The sequence below is a fragment of the Bubalus kerabau genome, chromosome 4 (assembly GCF_029407905.1).
Source record: "Bubalus kerabau isolate K-KA32 ecotype Philippines breed swamp buffalo chromosome 4, PCC_UOA_SB_1v2, whole genome shotgun sequence".
In the NCBI taxonomy this organism is placed as follows: Eukaryota; Metazoa; Chordata; class Mammalia; order Artiodactyla; family Bovidae; genus Bubalus; species Bubalus kerabau.
The window spans coordinates 163,264,298-163,286,592 of NC_073627.1; the positions used below are offsets into that span (position 1 = coordinate 163,264,298).

The 22,295-nt window shown below is 44.8% G+C and overlaps 1 protein-coding gene across 2 annotated transcripts in view; it reads left to right on the forward strand.

The window, feature by feature from the left end:
• Window positions 1-22,295, forward strand: part of LOC129650571 (tumor necrosis factor receptor superfamily member 10D-like) — a 28,072-nt gene that overhangs the window by 5,243 nt on the left and 534 nt on the right. Inside the window, exons 1-2 of one of the 2 annotated variants that reach the window (XM_055579195.1) lie at window positions 17,289-17,556; window positions 21,775-21,874. In XM_055579195.1, coding sequence (XP_055435170.1) covers window positions 17,374-17,556; window positions 21,775-21,874 — 283 coding nt within the window. In that variant the 5' untranslated portion in view covers window positions 17,289-17,373. Of the gene's footprint in view, window positions 1-17,288; window positions 17,557-21,774; window positions 21,875-22,295 lie in introns of those variants that run through there. The other variant, XM_055579196.1, reaches the window with a different exon arrangement.

The following is a 22,295-nucleotide window of genomic DNA, read 5'->3' on the forward strand; positions in this document are numbered from 1 at the left end:
GTACAGGTCTTTGACCTCCTTGGCTAAATTTATTCAACTTCTTCATAGGAATTTTATTTTTTTGATGCCATTGTAAATTAGATTGTTTTCTTATTTCTCTTTCTGCTGGTTTGTTATTCATGTAAAGAAATGCACCATATGTTTTCATATTGATGTTTATATCCTGTAACTATACTGGCTTCATTTATTAGTCTTAAGAGGTTTTTTTTCAATGGAGTGTTTAGCATTTTCTATACATAATATCATGTCACCTGCAAAATGGGACACTTTTAGTTCCTCCTTTCCAAGTTGAATGCTTTTTATTTCTTTTTCTTACCTAATCGCTCTGGCTGGGACTTCTAATACTATGTTAAATAAAGATGACAAAAGTGAGTGTCTTTATCTTGTTCCTGATCTTAGAGGAGATCATTTCAGCTTTTCACTATGGAATATGGTGTTTGCTGTGGCCTTGTCACATAGGGTTTTATTTGTTGAGGTGTATTTCCTCTATGTCTGCTTTGTTGAGAGTTTTATCATAAATCAATATTGAATTTGTCAAATGCTTTTTTTGTACCCATTGAGATGATCATATGACTTTTGTTCTTCATTTTACTAATGTGGTATATCACATTGACTGTGATTTTTTTTTTTATTTGTAAATTTTGAACCATAGTTTGCATCCTTAGAATAAATCCCACTGATTATGTTGTATGGTCCTTTTAATGTATTGTTGAATTCAGCTTTCTAATATTTTGTTGATGACTTTTGCATTTGTGTTCATCAAGAATATTGGCCTGTAAATTTCTTTGTGTGTGTATGTGGCTGACTTCCAGTCAACCTGAATCTAGGCACTGAGATCTTCCTCTTTGGGATAGTGTTACTGCAAGTGTGTGTGTGGGTCTGGCTGCTCTCTGCCCAAAAGCCAATAAACAGTCCAGGTTGGTGGTAAGGAAAGTTTGCTTTATTTCAGATGCGGACAACTGGGGGGCGAGAGTGGTGAACATCTCTCTGAAGGCCGACTCCCCGCCCCCACCGGCAACCTGTGGGCAAGAGCTTTTATAGACAGAAGTTAGGAGGGAGCCACATACAGAAACAGCAGAGTCAGCTCTGATAGTCATCTTCAAATTGATCATCGGTGGTCTGACCAACATCATCTTAATTGTTTTAGGTCCAGTTCCAGGGTCCATTTGTTTCCATTTCTCTGAGGCCAGTTCTTGGAATTGTGGCAGCTCATATCCTGGGTACAGTCTGGTCATCATGTAGTTAACTTCCCCACTTGGGGTTTCAGTATCTGTAAGACAGCTCACCATGAAGATGCTCAACATCACTCATTATCAGAGAAATGCAAATCAAAACCACAGTGAGATACCATCTCACACGGATCACAATGGCTGCTATCAAAAAGTCCACAAACAATAAATGCTGGAGAGGGTGTGGAGAAAAGGGAACCCTCTTACACTGTTGGTGGGAATGCAAACTAGTACAGCCACTATGGAGAACAGGGTGGAGATTCCTTTAAAAACTGGAAATCGAACTGCCATATGACCCAGCAACCCACTGCTGGGCATACACACCAAGGAAACCAAAATTGAAAGAGACATGTGTACTCGAATGTTCATCGCAGCACTGTTTACAATAGCTAGGTCACGGAAGCAACCTAGATGTCCATCAGCAGATGAATGGATAAGAAAGCTGTGGTACATATACACAATGGAATCTTACTCAGCTATTAAAAAGAGTGCATTTGAATCAGTTCTAATGAGGTGGATGAAACTGGAGCCTATTATACAGAGTGAAGTAAGTCAGAAAGAAAAACACCAGTACAGTATACTAATACATGTATACGGAATTTAGAAAGATGGTAACGATAACCTGTATGGGAGACAGCAAAAGAGACACCGATATAAAGAACAGACTTTTGGACTCTGTGGGAGAAGATGAGGGTGGGATGATTTGAGAGAATAGCATTGAAACATGTATATTATCATAGTTAACTAGATCTCCAGTCTCGGTTCGATGCATGAGACAGGGTGCTCAGGGCCGGTGCACTGGGATGACCCCGAGAGATGGGATGGGGAAGGAGGTGAGAGGGGGTTCAGGATGAGGAACACATGTACACCCACGGCTGATTCATGTCAATGTATGGCAAAAACCACTACAATATTGTAATTAGCCTCCAATTAAATTAATTAAAAAAAAAAAAAAGACAGCTCACAGGATATGGCTCAGAATATTATCTGTAGCCCTTGAGAAAGAAAGAAAGATCCTTGACTAAGCTTAATGACTACATTATTATTGTTTGGTCTCCTTTGACTATTTTCTTTAGTTTCTGCATTTCTCACTTCTTTGATGAAACTTATTCTTGGACTGAAGTTTTCCATAGACAAGAGGCAGGCAAAGGACATAGTGGGGGGAGGGGCAAGGACCATAGTGTCCTGCTCCGTTGCAATAGGACAGGTCTTGGCATGTGCTCAACTACTGGGAACTCTTAAAAAATATAGTAGGCTGCTTCAACAATCCCAAGAGTTTGAGAGATGACTAAGAGCAGGCTGAATGAAAAATTCATTTCTTACACAAGGCAACTCCTTCAAGACTGGGAGAGAGGGGGTTTCATCTACTGTATAGAAAGAAACACAGAGAGTCAAGCAAAATGAAGAAACAGAGAAACCTGTTCCAAGTCACTAAATGAGATAAAGCCTTAGGAAGAAGCCTTAATGAAATGGAGATAAATAATTTAGTTGATAAAGAGTTCAAAGTAATGGTCATAAAGAAGCTTGCTGAACTGGGGAGAAGAATGGATGAACACAGTGAGAACTTCAACAAAGAGATGGGAAATATAAGAAACTGTCAAATAGAAGCCACAGAGCTGAAACATACAATAACTGACCTGAAAAACAATAGAAGGGTTCAGCAGCAGACTAGGTAAAGTAAAGAAAGGATCAGTCATCTCAAAGACAAAGCAGTGGAAACTTCCCTGGTGGCCCAGTGGTTAAGACTCCAGCTTACAGTGCAGGGGAAAGTGAAAGTGAAATTCACTCAGTCCTGTCTGACTATGTGCGACCCCTTGGACTCTGTGGATCACGATAAACTGTGGAAAATTCTGAAAGAGTTGGGACTACCAGACCACCTGACCTGCCTCTTGAGAAACTGTATGCAGGTCAGGAAGCAACAGTTAGAACTGGACATGGAACAACAGACTGGTTCCAAATAGGAAAAGGAGTACGTCACGGCTGTATATTGTCACCCTGCTTATTTAACTTCTATGCAGAGTACATCATGAGAAACCCTGGGCTGGAAGAAGCACAAGCTGGAATCAAGATTGCCGGGAGAAACATCAATAACCTCAGATATGCAGATGACACCACCCTTATGGCAGAAAGTGAAGAGGAACTAAGAAGCCTCTTGATAAAAGTGAAAGAGGAGAGTGAAAAAGTTGGCTTAAAGCTCAACATTCAGAAAGCGAAGATCATGGCATCTGGTCCCATCACTTCATGGGAAATAGATGGGGAAACAGTGTCAGACTTTATTTTTTGGGGCTCCAAAATCACTGCAGATGGTGATTGCAGCCATGAAATTAAAAGACACTCCTTGGAAGGAAAGTTATGACCAACCTAGGTAGCATATTGAAAAGCGGAGACATTACTTAGCCAACAAAGTCCGTCTAGTCAAGGCTATGGTTTTTCCAGTGGTCATGTACGGATGTGAGAGTTGGACTGTGAAGAAAGTTGAGCGCCAGAGAATTGATGCCTTCGAACTGTGGTGTCGGAGAAGACTCTTAAGAGTCCCATGGACTGCAAGGAGATCCAACCAGTCCATTCTGAAGGAGATCAGTCCTGGGTGTTCTTTGGAAGGACTGATGCTAAAGCTGAATCTCCAGGTCTTTGGCCACCTCATGCGAAGATTTGACTCATTGGAAAAGACTCTGATGCTGGGAGGTATTGGGGGCAGGAGGAGAAGGGGATGAGATGGCCGGATGGCATCACTGACTCCATGGACATGAGTTTGAGTGAACGGGAGTTGGTGATGGACAGGGAGGCCTGGCGTGTTGCAGTACATGGGATCGCAAAGAGTTGGACACAACTGAGCGACTGAACTGAACTGGACTATACAGTCCATGAAATTCTCCAGGCCAGAATGCTGGAATGGATAGCCGTTCCCTTCTCCAGGGGTTTCTCTCAACCCAAGGATCAAACCCAGGTCTCCTGCATTGCAGGCGGATCCTTTACCAGATGAGCCATCAGGAAAGCCCAAGATTACTGGAGTGGGTAGCCTATCCCTTCTCTAGCAGATCTTCCCGACCCAGGAATTGAACTGAGGTCCCCTGCACTGCAAGTGGATTCTTTACCAGCTGAGCTACCAGAAAGCAATGCAGAAGATGTAGGTTCAATCCCTGGTCAGGGAACTGAGGTCCCATATGCCACGGTGCAACTAAGCACACGCTGCGACTACTGAGCTCACACACCACAACCTGAGAGTCCATGCACTGCAACAAAAGAGCCACGTGACAAAACTAAGACCTGATGCAACCAAATAGACAAATATATATTTTTCAAAATGTTTTAAAAAAAGACAAAGCAGTGGAACTTGCCCAATCAGAACATCAGAGAAGAAAAAGAATGAAATCAAGTGAAGATAGCTTCAGGAACTTATGGGACAACATTAAAGGACATTATAGGGCAATACTGCATTATAGGGCTCCAAAGGAGAACTAGAAAGGGGCAGAAAACTTATTTGATTAAATAATGGCTGAAAACTTACCTAATGTGGGGAAGGAATCAGACATCTAGATACAGGAAGCTCAGAAAGTTCCAAATAAGGGCCTTAAAGAGATCATTGCTGCTACTGCTGCTGCTGCCTTAAAGAGATCCTTACTAAGACACATTATAATTAAAATGTCAAAAGTTAAAGATAATGGAGAGAATATTAAAAACAGCAAGAGAAAAACAACTTGTTACATACAAGGGAACCCCCATAAGGCTATCAACAGACTTTTCAGCACAAAAATTGCAAGTCAGAAGGAAGTGGCACAATATATTCAAAATGCTAAAAGGAAAAAAACCTCTAACCAGTAATACTCTACATGGCAAAGTGATTATTCATTAATCGAAGAGAGAGAAACAGTTTTCCAGACAGCTGGCCCTAAAGAATGGTCAAGAGTGGTAAAGAACTCGCCTGCCAATTCAGGAGACTCGGGAGATGCAGGTTCCATCCCTGGGTGGGGAAGATCCTCTGGAGGAGGACATGGCAACTCACTCCAGTATTCTCGCCTGGAAAATTCCACGGGCAGAGGAGCCTGGTGGGCTCCAAAAAGTCGGACATGACTGAGCACATTATGGTTATGGTTACCAAACAAAAGCTAAAGGAGTTAATCACTAAACTGGCCTTAAAACAGATGTTAAAAGAATTTTTTTAAGCTGAAAATAAAAGCCATTAAATAATAACAAGAACAGATAAGAAAGAATAAATTTCACTGGAAGGTAAATATTTAGTAACAGTACTGGTTTGATTACTTATAAAGCTAATATGAAGCTTAAAGACAAAAGCAGTAAAAATAACTATGATTACAATAATTAACAAAGGAATATTTAAGATGAAAAGATGTGAAAAGTGACATCAAAAATGTACAATGTTGGGCGTAGGAGACTAAAAATGATGAGCTTTAGAATGGGGTCACACTTGTTATCAACTTAAAATAGACTGTTATAGATATAAGTTGTCATATGTGGGGCTTCCTGGGTAGCTCAGCTGGTAAAGACTCCCCTGCAATGCAGGAGACTCCGATTCAATTCCTGGGTTGGGAGGTTCCCCTGGAGAATGGACAGGCTACCCACTTCAGTATTCTTGGGCTTCACAAAACAAACCCTATAGTTAATACACAAAAGATCAATGTCTTTTAAAACCTGAGGATAGTTCCTTAACATTTGATCCTGTAATCTGATTTTTTGTTTGTTTGCACTATGTATAATGCTTATTTGTAAAAGTGTGTGTGTGAGTGTGTGTATGTGTGTGTGAACTGCTTGAGGAGGGAGAGGGAGTCTCCTCATGGGCCAGGGTACCTGATTCTTGGTCCACACACTTGACATTGCTCCAGGGGGTATAGGCCATGGCCATGAGCTTCCTCAGGGCACCTGGGTACAGACACAGGGATGACGTAGAGGACCCATCAGGGACAGCTGGCTGGATGAGGAGAAGGAAGGGGCAACCTCCTGTCCCAGGTCTTCTGACAAGACAGAGGAGAGGGGACAGGCTCCTGCTGTCTGCAGGTCATGATCCCTTCACTCCCCCTCATTGGGCGGGAAAAGGATCCAGGCTTGTGCCCTGCAGCCCCCGGGCTCCTGCTGAGTGTTCAGAGCTGTCCTTGCAGGGCCTCTGCAAGGCCCACCCTGGCCTCCCTGGGCTGCAGGAGGAGTCCTGTGAGGGGAGGCCTCATCTAGGTCAAGGGTCACAAGGGTGTGGGCACAAGCTGAGCTTCATGCTTCAGTCAAGCTTTAAATACGAGGCCCTCTCGTCCTCCACCTGTTGACTCTTCCTGCCAACCTCAGCCAACACTGGAGTGTCAGAGGACAGCGAATTACTATTGACCTTCAAGTCCCTAAATAGGAAAGATTCAGGTGCTACTGGGGAACAGGGCTGGGTTTGAGGCCAGTCAAGTTGGCTCAGGGTTTTATGGGAACCTTGAAGGAGCACACTCGTGGCCTCATTATGACTTCTGTCTGCTGTCAGCACCTTTGGTCTTTCTAGGCCCCTTCTTGCTTACAAAAACAATTAAAGATTATATTTAGGACTCAATAGGTATAAAGATGAATATAACTGAGACTGAACTCTATGCAAATAGTTTTGTATGATTTCAAGATTTTTTTTAAAAATTGGAGTATAATTGCTTTACAATATTGTATTATTTTCTGCTGTACAATGAAATGAATCAGCTATATGTATACACATAGCCCTCCCTCTTGGACCTCCCCAATCCTCTAGGTCATCACAGAGAATGAAGGTGAATTCCCTGTGCTATGCAGCAGGTTCCCACTAGTTATTTATTTTACACGTGGCGGTGTATATATGTCAATCCCAATCTCCCAGTTCATCCCATCCCTCCCTCCCCCACCTCCACCCCCATCCCGTGTCCAGATGTGTGTCCTATACATTTGTGTCTCTCCTCCTGCCCTGCAATAGGTTCATCTGTACCATTTCTCTAGATTCTACAAATATACTGAAAAATTTTTCGTGGGCCACTGATGGGATCATGGGCTCTAACCTGCAGCCTGCTGTGCCCAGTGGAGAAGCTAGCTTGGCCTAAGGGGAAATGTGTTGAAGAGGTGTGGGGATGGACACTGCAAGGGGCAGTGTGGGGCCACACAGTCGGATAAGGAGGGGCCTCTGCAGCCCCAGAAGACCCCACCAGCATGGGAAAGCCTGGGGGCGGTTGGGGCTCTATAGGAAGAGGGGAGAAAATGGGGTACAGGGAAGCTCAGGAGTTTCCCTGGTGGCTCAGATGGTAAAGAATCTGTCTGCCACACGGGAGACCCAGGTTTCACCCCTGGGTCGGGAAAATCCCCTGAGAAGGGAATGATCCCCTGATCCCCTGGAGAAGGCAGTGGCTACCCACTCCAGTATTCTTGCCTGGAGAATCCCATGGATAGAGGATCCTGGCAGGCTACAGTCCATGGGGTCGCAAACAGTTGGACATGACTTAGTGACTAAACAACAACAATCAATATAAAACATTCCTGGGCTTTTTTTCTTAAATACTGTCTTTGAAATTCAGAATGTATTTTTCACTTGCAACACATCTTGATTCAGAGAAGCTGTTTGAAGTGCTCCATTCCCATAAGGACCTGGTGATTACTCTATTGAACAGCACCACCTGGGCCTCTAGAACTTAGAGAAGGAAGTCCTAATTCTGGTTCTCAAGGAGCTCCTAGTCATTAAGAGACACAAAGAGGCACAGAAAAAATACAGTGATGAGGGAAGAGCCTTCAAACAAAGCTCATGCCATTGGGCCCTGGCGGGAAGACAAGAGGAAAAATGGGTCCGACCTGTAGCGAGTCAAACAGTGACCCACAGGAAGGGGCTCTGTGATCTGGAACTGAGCTGAAGACGTGGAAGAGCTGTCACAACCCGGGACCCCATGTCCCTAGGCTTGACCTTCACCTCCCGGGCTCTCCTCCTTCAGATGACCTCAGTCTTCCTTGCAGGATCTGTCTCTCTCATGTAATTCATATTTATTAATAATTAAGATGCTCTTAAAAAAACCCAACCTTTAAAACCTTTCCTTAATAATGTGTTATGGTGATGACACTTCCTATTAATGATAAAAAATTCACTCTTCAATAATGATGATACAGCAACTAGGATGCCTTCTGAAAAAGAATGATGTTTCTTCCTTATGCTCTTCTTATTGGATAATTAAAAGTAGGTGGATCAATGAATGAATTGTAATATATGAAACCAGAAGAGTACTGCAAAAATATGAGAAAAAATGTCTTACCACTTTGGAGAGGGGAAGAACTTCTTCAGTATGAAAACAAATTATAAAACTTGCCCAAAGCTATATAAAAATTAAGAAGAAAGCCAAAGGGAAGAAATCATGACAAAGATAAAAACAAACTAGAAAAAAAGTACTCAGAACCCAAATCACACTTAGAAATGTAATTTCCTTAATCTGTAAGGATTCATAATAAACTGAAAGAAGATCAACGGGAAAATAGTCGACTTGAACAACATTATAAAACAATTAGACCAACGGACATCTATTGAATACTCCAGTCAATAACAAAATACATTCTTCTCAAGTGTGCATGGAACATTCTCCAGAATAAACCATATACTAGCTCATAAAACAAATATCAATATATTTAAAAGGAGAGCCATAATAGAACACATACCCTCCCACCACAATGGAATGAAATTAGAAATCACAAACAGGAAGGAATTGGGGAACTTCACAGCTATGATAAAATTTAAACAACACACTTTCAAATAACCAATTAGTCAAAGAAGATATCAAAAAAGAAATTGTAAAATCTTTTAAGATGAATGAAATTGAAGATACCGTATACCAACACTTATGGGATATAGCTAAAGCAGCTGAAAACTTAGAAAGAAATTTATGCCTATAAATGACTGCATTCAGGAAGAAGAAAAATCTCAAATCAATAACCTAATACTATTCAGTGACACACTAGAAAATGAAGAACATACTAAAGGTAAAGTAAACAGAGGAAGGAAATAGTACAGATTAGAACAGAAGGTAATGAAACTAAAGCTAGAAAAGCAACAGAGTCCATGCTGATGAGCGTGTGGTGGACCTTGTGGGGCCCTGGCCCTTCTGCTTGCCCAGGACTGCAGTAGAAACAGGAAAAGGCCGTTCTGGTCCCATCTTGTGCCCCAAGAGGAAGTGGTAAAGGAGGGAGATCAGGTTCATGGAGGGGAAGGGAGCCAGCTGTGGTAGACTGGTTGCTCTAAGAGATGTTATGTTATTTATCACCTGTCTTGTTTTCACTAGCTGTCAATATATTCCTGAAACCTAAAGCAGGCAGCACAGAGCGGGTGCTCCTATGGTTGTTGAATGATTGAATAAAGGCTGCATGTATTCCACTGTGTGGTGGTTATAATATTTAGTAATAATCCTCCTAAAACTAAACATTTCTGATTTTTTTCAAAATTATTACATTGAATATATTTGAAAATAAAACCATATATGTTTTCTGATGACGTTAGTAGGTGACTTTCTAGAAGTGTAGAATCTGGGTCAACCCACGAAGCATATTTTGTATTTGTAAATATACAAGTGTATTTTTACTGTAACCCAGCTACACACACACTTGGGCACAGGTGCATCCAGCTTTGGTTCCTGGAATTCAGTAGCTTTGATCTGATGCTGTGGGTCTTTCTTTGTTTTATTTTCTTAACTGTGAAAAAAAATTTCATATGATCCATTTATTTATTTATATTTTTGGCTGCGGTAGGTCTTCATTGCCGCACGCGGGCTTGTTCTAGTTGCAGTGAGCAGGGGCTGCTCTTCAGTGCAGTGCCCAGGTTTCTCATTGCAGTGGCTTCTCTTAGTAGGGAGCATGGGCACCGGGCACGCAGCCTCAGTAGTTCCAGCACTTGGGCTCATTAGTTGCAGTTCGAGGGCTCTAGAGCTCTGGCTCAGTAGTTGTGGTGCATGGGCTTAGTCATTCCACAGCATATGAGATCTTCCTGCACCAGAGATCGAGCCTGTGTCCCCTGCATTGGCAGGCAGATTCTTATCCATTGTGCTCCCAGGGAAGTCCTAAATTAAGTTTTAAGAAAAGAATGAGGTTGGATCCTAGTTTCATGTAGAAATTCTTATCAATGTGGATGCAGCCTCCTGTTTTGAGATGGTTTCAAAAAATCAAAATTGGTACTTAATTTTATCTTTTCACCTTCCCTGGAGACTATCGCATGCTTTCATTTCCTTATTTAGACTACTGATAACGGTGCAAAGCATCTCCGCACTTGTTGAATAACTATTACTTCCGTTTTCCTAAGTGCCCTCATATATAGTCCTCATTTGAGTCACATATATCCTGGGATGGAGTGCCTGTCCTGATGGGGTGGGTGGGAAAGGACTACTGGGGCAGAAGAGACTGTGTGGGGTGCTGGGAGTGTTCTGTGTCTTGACTGGGTGATGGCTACTCAGCTGCATACAGTTATCAAAGCTGGAGCAGATACTTAAGGAGTGCGGATTACTGCAGGGAATGGTCTGTAAAAATAGAAACTATGAAAAGGAATCAACACAAAATTGTAGGGCTGAAAAGTCAAATAGCTGAAGTGAAAAATCCACACTACATGTGTTTAACTGTGCGATTGACCTGTAGAAGAAAGGAAAAGAACACAGGACAGATAGCCTCTGCATGTGCATTTCCTAAAGAAAGCACCGAGTCCCTGGTTTATCTCTTCTCCTAGAAAGGGAAACAATTGGAGATCCCTTTGAAGAGTTTGTTGATATTATCAAACAATACAAGAAATAGCTAATTATCCACTAGCTAGAAGAGACTCATGTATTCATGAATCCATGACCTAAATACATAACTTTATATAAAAAGAAGCATGTGTGTACTTTCCTCCCCCTCCTTGCAGTCTCCTCTGGAGAAGCTGTGAGTGGCACAGGGGCAGGGGTGTATGTTCTTGCTGGGTGATTCACTCCTTCCTTCCCCTCTTTATGCCTGCATGGGTGTGTCTCCTGCTCTGACTCAAGATTTCCAGGCACCAGGTTTCTTGGAGGCTGGAATTCAGCCTCTCCTCCGTCCATCTCCTCCCTGCCCTTCCCCTGGGAAAGGGGCCCCAGCCGGGCCTGACTCCCCACAGCCTGCCCCAGTGGTGTCTCTGGGTTGCACCTGGGCCTGCTAGGCTCCTGGAGGTGCAGACTGGCTGTGACAGCTGTCAGGAAGGTATCTTGCTTGCTGGGGTCCTTCTGTGGCCCCTCACTTGTGAGCCTCCTGCCAGTCCGGGGCCACCTTCTCTTTCTGTCCCCACTGGCCTTTCTGTATCCTTCTCAGTAGGCCTGGTGACTCAGCCCTGCAACCTCACAGAGACCCGTTTTTTTTGTTTTTTTTTTTTCCTCTCGTGGACCTTAGGGCCTAGCTGTTCTCCCTTTTGAGTTGCTGGGAGGCTCCACAGTCAGGTTTCTGTCCCCTTCCCAAAGCCAAGGTGCTGAGTACAGAGCTGTATCCACTCCCAGGGGCTGCCCTTCTGCCCCTGCCCATTGGCCCCTCTGCCTCACCCTGAAGCCATGGGAGCACAACCTGCTGTTTTAATCCCCCACAGTCCTCCAGTGCCATCTGTCCTCTGCTCCACAGTCTGCTCCTGCTCATTTATCCCCGCTTTCCTCCAAACCAGCACCAGATGTCCTGTGACAGCTCACAGTAGGAAACTCCCATCCTCCAGCTCTGTACCTTTTTTCCTGACATTTCACTTTTTCCCCAATCTCCCCACCCCAACATGGACACTACATCTCCTGTGGGGCTGTCTCTGACAGGAAGATAACCGTGAGAAGAGAAGTGCATTCCCAAGATGGCATGTAACTGTTGTTATGTTGGAGCCCTTCAACCACCCTTTCTCCCAAAAACCTCAATCACCAGCATCCTGAGAGCCAAGAACTTGTGAATATATTTGAAAATAGATTATATTAGATTCTTGATCATCTTCTTACTAGAACATGAGGCTTCCTAGAAGAAATAGAATATCTGGGTTAACCTAGAGTGGTATTTTTTTCTACACACACACACACACACACACAAATACCCACGCACTGTTTTGGTTCTTACCAACAGTTTGTTCATTTCGGTCTGGAGATTGGGGGAGCTATGATGTCAGGGTTGCTCACAATTGATTCCATGTACTTGTTCTGCCCCATGATGGAGAAAAGTCAGGCCCAGGACTGGAGTTGAGAAGTCAGAGGGTTTTATGTTTGGGCCGGGACAGGGGCAGGTCTGTACAGAGCTCTTCAGAATTCTGCAGGTGAATGAGGGCAGACCCTGGCAGAGTGTTCACACCTTCAGAGGGAGCATGAGATCCTCAGAGGGGGAATGTCATCACCGTAGGGAGGGAAGACCCCGTGGAAGGGAAGTGGTCCAGACAAAGCTCACCCCCATCCTGTATGCCCTGGTCTGTAGCGGAAAGCAGGGACCTGCATTTCCTGGCTTCCCTGGTGGCTTAGATGGTAAAAAATCTGTCTGCAATGCAGGAGACCTGGGTTCAATGCCTGCGTCAGGAAGATCCCCTGGAGGAGGGAAAGGCAACCCACTCCAGTATTCTTGACTGGGAAATCCCATAGACAGAGGAGCCTTGCAGGCTATAGTCCATAGGGTCGCAAAGAGTTGAGCAAGATTGCAACTAACACTAACGGTTATAGAAAATAAACATACCATTATGGCAACACTCAGATAATACATAAAGGTTCCTATGAGCAATCTCTCTCCAGCACTGTCCTGTTTGGCTCTTGACTGCAGCTAAGGACAGGGAAAAATCGCCCATGAAAAGATGCCCCAAAAAGGTGATGGGGTGACACATGACGTCACCCATACCATTCTCAACTTCCCCAGGAGAAAGAGTAATGGCGGTTACAATGACTTCTCCCTCCAAAGCGCATGCATTCTGGTGTCTTCTTGTGTCCTTCCTCAAAAGGGGAGGATCCCACATGTGACTGGGCTTTTGAAAGCATAACTCCTTCACAAGAGAGCTCTGAGAGAAGCCTAGTGGTATTTGAATCTTGTTTGACATTTTTTGATTGTAACAAAAGGGCAATAAGAAGTACCCTTTGCTGATCTAGAGGTGTCTTCCTTATCTGGAAGTGCTCTGAGTGGCATAATTCACAGGAAATCTGAAAACTTTTCCCCTAAGATCAGGAAAAAGACAAGGATGCCCCACTGACAACTTTTATCCACATAGTACTGCAAGTCCTAGCCAGAGGAATTAGGCAAGGAAAAGAGGCATCCAAATAGGAAACCAAGAAGTAAAACTGTCACTATTCTCAGATACATGATATTATATATAGAAAACCCTCAAGACTCCATCAAAAACTCTTAGAATAAATGAATTCAATAAAGCTACAGGATACAAAATCAGCATGAAAAAACCTATTGTATTTCTTTATGTTAATAATAAACCAGCAGAAAGAGAAATTAAGGAAATAATGTCATTTACAGTTGCATCAAAAAGAATAAAATTTCTAGGAATAGATTTAACCAAGGAGGTGAAAGATATGCATATTGAAAAGAGGACATTGAAGAAGACACATCTGTGACAACATGGATGGGCCTTGAGGGCATTATGCTAAGTGAAATAAACAGGACAGAGAAAGCAACTACAATATAATCTCTATTATATGTGAAATCTTAAAGAAAAATCAAGCTCAGAGATACAGGGAACAAATTGATAGCTGCCAGAAGTAGGAGGCAGCAGGGTGGGGTGGGAGAAATGGGTGAAGAGGATCAAAAGGCAAAAAGAAAAGGAAAAAGGACTGGATGTAAACTGAGAGTTAACCGACTCAAGAGAGTGCATGACTGCAGGCTTTAGCACAGGGACAGGGGAGGGTTTTGGGGGGCTGGTTAAAATGTCTCTTGCTTGCTCTTGGTTCTCAGTGTCATGGTAGGTGATGAGGCTGGGGGTTCACAGGACCTCCACCCGCCCGAGTCATCAGTTGCATCCAATCTGCCTTGGGTTCTCTCTGGCAGCTCCCCTCCCCAGGACCAGCTTAGACTCCCCTCTCCCCTAGTTGGACTGTTACCAAAAGACCTGCCTCAGGCCTCAGGGGTCAGGGGACAAAGTGTACATTTTTTTTTTTTTTAATTTTTAAATTAAAAACAAAACACGGGGATTCCCCGGTGTCCAGTGGTTAGGACTCTGTGCTTCCACTGCAGGGGCACAAGTTTGCTCCCTGTTCATGGAGCTAAGTTCCCACATGCCATAAGGCAGCCAAAAAATAAAATGAAACAAACAAAAATCTTTCTCCGACTTCCCTGGTGGTCCAGGGGTTAAGAGTCTGCTTGGCAAAGCAGGGACAGGGATTCGATCCCTGCTCCGAGAAGATTCCATATGCTTTGAGGCAACTAAGCTTCTGCACCACAACTTCTGAAGCCTGCGCTCTAGAGCCTGTACTCCACAACCAGAGAAGCCTCGGCAATAAGAAGCCTGCCCACCAGGACCAGAGAGTAGCCCCTGCTCTCCGCAACTAGAGAACAGCCAGTGCGCAGCAATGAAGACCTGGCACAGCCAGAAATAAATTAATTAATTAAAAAAATTTTTCCAAACAAAACCCCAAACTTTCCTCAAGTCACACAGGGATTTATTGACTCTGGATGATCAGAACTCAGAGCTCTTAGTGGACATGTTGGTATTCTGGTCCACAATTAAAAAAAAGAAAGAAACAATCCAATACAGGGTCTGGCGGGGGGCACTGCTGTGACAAACAACACATACAAAAGCTCTTCCCCACCCTGGGCCCCCACCAGGCTTCTGAGGGGGTCAACTTTGAGAACACCTCCCAGGGCTGTCCAGCAGCCCAAGACAAATACCCTTGTTTCCAGTCTGCGACATTCTGACAGGAAGCAGGCCTGTGGTGCTTCCTGTCCAGAAAGCAAAGGCAGAGAGGGATTTAACTCCTTTTGGAACCAGGCTCACCTGTGAGTAGATTATTCCTTTCAGTGGAAGAGGTTTTCATAATAAGGGTTCCTTTCTCTTTTATGTTGCATGACTAAATCTGAAAGGTGCTGTAACAGACTTTGATGGAACCTTTTTTTAAAAAGCAAACTATTTGTACTTGCCTTGCTGTCGTAAGTACTCACACCCTCGTAGGATAGAGAGCCCAGCACCAGTGAAGTATGGGGGACAGACTTGGGCTCGGGAACAGCAGTATGGAGTCCATGGGAAGAGCTCATACATATCAGAGACCCTCTGGGAGGTGAGAGGAAGAGTAGAAGAAGATACTGGGAACCCTGAGGAGTGAATGCTACCTTTTTAGGTACCATCAAAGGCAGTATGCTACCTTTTTAAAAATAGATTTTATTTAAATGCCAGTATTTATTGATTTGTCTGCCTTGGGTCTTTGTTTCAGCAGGGGGGATCTTCCTTCCATCCTGTGGGTTTCTTTCCTTGTAGTGCATGCACTCTCTAGTTGTGGAGGGCAGGACTCAGTAGTTGGGGGTGTGCCAGCTCAGTAGCTTGAGGCATGTGGGATTTTCGGGGAAGGCGATGGCACCCCGCTCCAGTACTCTTGCCTAGAAAATCCCATGGATGGAGGAGCCTGGTAGGCTGCAGTCCATGGGGTCGCAAAGAGTTGGACACGACTGAGCGACTTCACTTTCAGTTTTCACTTTCATGCACTGGAGAAGGAAATGGCAACCCACTCCAGTGTTCTTGCCTGGAGAATCCAAGGGACGGGGGAGCCTAGTGGGCTGCCATCTATGGGGTCGCACAGAGTTGGACACGACTGAAGCGACTTAGCAGCATCAGGGGTCAAACTGGAGATCCCTGCATTGGAAGGCAGATTATTAACCACTGAAGCACCAGGGAAATCCTGATTTGGTAACTTGTTGATCCTGGCAAACTAGGGAGATGGGACAGTCCAGGGTGACCTGGACCCTTCCCTGAGCCTGATGATAGGAAGTGCTGCATTGCCTCAATGTGAATGGTGAGCCCAGTTTGTGAAATCAGAGACATTCAGAGTTGTTAACATAAAATAGGACTTGGTGGATGTATTCATCTGCAAATAAAGTGTTTCAACTACATAGTCACAGCCAGGCCACCTTCTTTCTCCTGGATGCCACTTATATTGGGGCGGGGAGTTATTCACCAGACTCCAAAATGTTCTGTTGGGTAGAACTTCAGGTTTATAAAATAAAAGTGACAAAAGTAAATTTATAAACCGTGTTAATGATACTTCAGATCTTTGAAAAGTAGAGTTCACAACAGGAAAATATGGTGTGTATCCTTTGCCTTTGGGGGCTTCCCTGGTGACTCAGTGGTAAAGAATCCACCTGCCAACGCAGGAGACTTGAGTTCCATCCTTGGGTCGGGAAGATCCCCTGGAGAAGTGAATGGCAACCCACTCCAGTATTCTTACATGGGAAATCCCATGGACAGAGGAGCCTGGCGGGCCACAGTCCATGGGCTCGCAAAAGAGTTGGCCATGACTTAGCAACTAAACAACAATTCTTTGCCTTTAAATAAATACTTACTTATAATTCTGTAGTAAAGTGATTATTAACACTATTTATATGAGATAGGCCCAGGGCAAAAAGGTTCACCAGGTCTGTCTCATTTCCTAAGTACTTAAATCTCAGAAAGTGCAAGTGAGTCTGGCAACCTACTCATTTTTCTAACAATTCAAGATTTCTTAGTTGACCCATCACTCCCCTACAGTACAGTACAGGGCACCTCTTGGATCTCCTTCTTGGCTGTCCATGTTCTCTGGCCTCCTTGGGGCCCTGGTCAATGAAGGGCGGGGCGGGGAGGAGCAGAAGCTGGGAGTGGGCAGAAGGCAGTAGTTAGAAGACAGGTGGTTCATTCCTTTTTTCAACCCGTGGGGCATTGGGACCTGGCTGGAACGCAGATTCTGAGTCTCTCGGGCACGTGGGAGGTGCCCTGCCCCCGCCTCCCAAAGGCACGGACCTGCCTGGCGCTGAATGAAAAACCGGGTCACATGCTGTTCGCTGGCGGAAATGCCCCTTTTGGTAAAGCCCGGGCTCCTCTCCTGAGCCACGCGTGATTGGTTGGAAGCAAGCACTGGCTCATTCGCTACCGCGGGTGACGCGATCCCAGGGCGGGGTGGTATAAAAGTAGAGGCACGCTCAGATTAAACAGCAGAGCTCCCCTCCGCGCAGCTCGCAGGGGTAATCTCGCGCCCCACGAAACACACTTTCATTTCTGATGGCTCTGGAGGCTGTCACCCCGCGGCAACCTGGACAGCGAACGCTCCCCGACCGCACCGTGCAGCGGGGACAGAGGGCAGCGGCCGCCTCGAGCTCCCGGGCAGGGTGCACCCAGGGCCCCAGGCCTCGACTCCGGGGCCCCTGGGCTCTCATCTTCACCGTCTTGGGTGTCTTGCTGTTGGTGAGTTCCCGCCGCGAGTCCTGGCTCCAAAAGGCGCTCTTGGTGGCCCGGAAAAGGCCCGGGCGCGCCTGGCTGGGCAAATCCTGGCAGGACCCGCCCGGCCAAGTCCAATACGCGGCGTGTTGGTGGGGGGCGCTAGAGTACGGATCCCTGGCGTCTACTTGCTGCCTGGAAGATCTGGCTCCTTGGAGAACCTGACCTCTGGATTGGCTCCAGGCCCAGCGAGCATCAGATCGTCATTTCTTTCCTTTCCCTTCCCTTTTCCCTCTGCCGACCCTCCTCACTCTTTTCTCTCTCTTTTGCTATTTTGCACTGCATGTATCTTCTAAAACCTGTCCTTTGTAAATCATTAAGTGTAGGCTCCATCTTCCCCCCTCCACTTGCCTTAAGCACCCTTAACATTTCCTTTTCTCTGAAAGGAGAACAACTTCAAAATTGCTTCCAGCTCCTTACACTTTATGAATAGAAACCACCAATCAACTCAGCTTGGGTCAGATTCTCACCACTTTCTTTCAGAGGGGAGTTGGAGGCTCTGGGTGTGGTTCAGCGCTGCTGCTGCTGCTGCTGCTGCTAAGTCGCTTCACTCCTGTCCAACTCTGTGCGACCCCATAGACGGCAGCCCACCAGGCTTTCCCGTCCCTGAGTGTGCATTTTTAAGAAACTCACCATGGGGAAAAATGTGCACACTTGGCACCGCTTTCTTGCATTGTTTGAGGCTCTTTTCAAAGCTGCTTAGAGGGTCAAAGGAAAAAAAAAATTAAGGGTCTAACAAAGTTACAGAAATCGTGAAAATATGCATCTTTCATTGAACAAATTAGTACCAAAAATCTGGAAAGAAATAGCATTTTGTATTCACAAGAAGTCTAGAATTCGTTTTTAAAGTATCGGTTTGTAATAGGTAGGACTCATGTTGAACACTACTTGATGAATGGGTCTGGGTGCCATGTCAAGTATCCAGTGTAGCCATGTGCATTGTCTGTTGGGTAACTCCTTAGAAGTGGAATTGCTGGGTCAGTGGATTAGATGATTTTACACTTTTGCCTAGATAATGACAAACTGTTCTCCCAAAGAAGACTGGACCATTTTAAGTCACACCAGGAATCCACAACGGTGCCCTATTTCCCTGCACCCTTGCACACTGAGCTCAAACAGTAAAGGATCTGCCTGTGATGCAGGAGACCAGGGTTCGATCCCTGGGTTGGGAAGTTCCTATGGAGAAGGGAATGGCAATCCACTCCAGTACTCTTGCCTGGAGAATTCCACAGACAGAGAAGCCTGGCGGGCTACAGTCCATGGGATTGCAAAGAGTCGGAGACACTGAGCGACTAACGCACGCAGGCACTTGCACACTGAACTTTAACACTTTCCCAGTCTAAGAAGTAAAGATGGGGCACCATAGTGTCATAGTTTTGATTCTTCCATTCCAGTAGAGTGTTTCAAGGATCCATGAGATTGCTGAGACTGGGAGTGGATAACCAGGAGACCCCAGGTTAGGACATAGGGGAGGGCACAAAAATTCAGACAATAAAAGAGCTAACAAAAATCTTTACACAAATTCTTTCGGACAACAGGAGTTCTTCACTAGTTCTTCTAAGGCCAACATAACCCTAATACCTAAACCTAACAGAAACATTTGAAAAGAAGAAAAAATACTTTTAAATACCCTTCCTAAAAACAGAGGCAAAATTCCTTTACAAAGCAAATAGTTAACTAAATTCTAGATCTTTAAAAACTATGGCAGAAACCATCACATAAAGTAACTATCCTCTAATTAAAAATTTAAAACACACACACACAAACCAGTGTAAAGGAGAAAAGCTGTATGAACAGCTTAACAGATGCAGAAAAAGAATTTGAACTGACACTTAACCCCCTGTAATGAAAAGGGGAAAGTGTTAGTTGCTCAATCGTGTCCCAACAATTTGCAACCCCATGGACTGTAGCCTGCCAGGCTCCTCTGTCCATGGAATTCTCTAGGCAAGAATACTGGAGTGGATTGCCATTCCCTTCTCCAGGGCATCTTCCTGACGCAGGGATTGAACCTGGGTCTCCTGCATTGCAGGCAGATTCTTTACTGTCAGAAAAAAGTCTCATTTTATCAGGGTAGAAAGGACCTTCCTCCATATGATGAAGGCCACTCCCTCTTGGAGTCACATTAGAGACTAGGATAACTGAGGAAGGGGCATGAGGGAATGTGTTGAAGCAAGCTAATTTCCATGATCTAGATAGAGGGTTTGGATTTCCCAAGTGTATGCATTAAAAAAAAAAAAAAAAAAAGAAAAAAAGAAAACTCTTTGAATGGTACCCTTAAGATTGTGCATGTCTTTCTTTGGAAATCTTAACATTGAAGTAAACTGTAAAGAAATATTGAGCTCGAGTTACTGACATAATGTCGATGTATTAAGAGTTGCAGATATGAATTTCATCATAAAAATAAGACACTTAGAATGGCCAGAGGGGGATGGATAGAGAAAGAAATATGTGATACACCTAAGTTACAGAACTTAGGTGCTGAGCATGTAAGAGTTTAGTGAATGAATCTTAGAACTTTGTTGGATGTTTGAAACTGTTCGTAACAAAACAATGAGGGAGAGAGTCTGTGAGAGGAGAACCAGGGAAGAAAGGAAGGCATAGGATTGTGAGGGCCGGGAAAGGAGAGTCCACCAATTTGGGGTGACTCGGAGGAGGCCCAGACTGGGGAAGGGATGATTAGGGGACACATATGAGCTTAGCTGTCCCCAAATACTTAACAGGTGGCATTTTATCTTGTTTAGATCCAGGCAGTTGAACTGGGCTCAACATAAGCTGTTTCCACTTCAACTTTGTTTTTCTTTCTTTTTTTTCCTCTTCATGTCACTTTCTACCTTAAATCACTCCCAGATTAAGTTACAAAACTATACAAAACCCTTTGTTTCCTGTATCATCTGAAACATAGCTGCTGACATGACAGATCCCATGACTGGACACTTGAATATATATTTCCCACAAATGAGGACAGTCTTCCCCCAAATGACAATACAATCCTGAACATCAGAACACTATCATCAACACATTAATCCTGGTGGAAGCCTCAGGCTCCAGTGATTTCAGACTGGCCCCATTGTGTCATTTTTAGCACAGCTGCTAACTGCTGCTGCTAAGTCGCTTCAGTCGTGTCCGACTCTGTGCGACCCCATAGACGGCAGCCCATCAGGCTCCCCGGTCCCTAGGGTTCTCCAGGCAAGAACACTGGAATGGGTTGCCATTTCCTTCTCCAATGCATGAAAGCGAAAAGTGAAAGTGAAGTCGCTCAGTCGTGTCTGACTGTTAGCGACCCCATGGACTGCAGCCCACCAGGCTCCTCCATCCATGGGATTTTCCAGGCAGGAGTACTGGAGTGGGGTGCCATTGCCTTCTCTGTTTTAGCACAGAGACTTGGCTAAAAGCCCTGTATTGCTATTTCTTCTTTCTCCATGTGATTCTGGTATTTTGTGGAACACTGACAGCTTCCTTTTGGGGACCGCTTGTTGGATTAAAGCCACAAATCCATTACTCAGTATGTGATTCTATATCCTGATTATGAAAAATTGTATGCATGACAGAACCCTCATTTGTGAAAATGTGTGTGTGTGTGTGTGTGTGCACGCACATGTGAGAAAGAAAGAGAGAGCCTGAGAGTATTCACACATATGGTCAAATAGAAGTCAAGACACAAAATAATGGATGTTTTCTCTAATCAAGGGGATCTCTATGGTTTCTGTATTCTTATAAAAAAAATTTTCCTTGCCCATACTTTCTGGGCTTCCCAGGTGGTGCTAGTGGTAAAGAACCAGCCTGCCAACACAGGAGATGCAAGAGACTGAAGTTTGATCCCTGGGTCGGGAAGATCCCCTGGAGGAGGAAATGGCAGCTCACTCCAAAATTCCTGCTGGGAGAATCCCATGGACAGAGGAGCCTGATGGGCTACAGTCCATGGGGTTGCAAAGAGTTGGACGTATCTGAGCACATACTTTCTGGAATAAACATATTTTAAGAGGAAGGAATACAGGGGAAAATTAAATGTACGTTACTTGCTGGCACAAAAGGCCAAAGAACAAATATGAATGAGAGTTCAGAGCTGGGAAGAAAGGTCCCAGTTCTGTTTCATTTGCAGGTAGTGGTCAAGGAAATGGGGGGTGGATCCTAGAAGGGGTGAGAGTGTGGAAGCCACTCATGCCTGTCCCTGCTTTGTCTCCATAGGTCAAACCTGCTTCAGCCATGTCTGTAAGGAAGGATGAAATTCACCAGCAGTCATCAGCCCCACTGGAACGGAGCCCCCAGCAGAACTTATGTCCACCAGGTAGATTCTAAGACTGGTCTCCAACCCTTGTCTTCATGTCTGTGTATTTATTTTTGGCTGTGCTGAGGCTTTGTCGCTGCACGGGCTCTCTCTAGTTGTGGAGAGTGGGGCCTGCTCTCCAGTTGCGGTACTTGAGCTTCTCCCTGGGGGGCTTCTCCTGTTGCAGAGCACAGGCTCTCGGGTGCACGGGCTGCAGTAGTTGCAGCCTGTGTGCTCAGTGGTTGTGGCTCCCGAGCTGTAGAGTGCAGGCTCAGTATTTGTGACACGTGGGCTTAGCTGCTCTGCAGCAGGTGGGATCTTCCCAGACCAGGGATCGAGCCCATGTATTCTGCATAGGCAGGCAGATTCTTTACCACTGAGCCACCAGGGAAGCCCCTGACCTTTCTTTTTACTGTTTAATGTGCCAGCTATGAGTGTGACT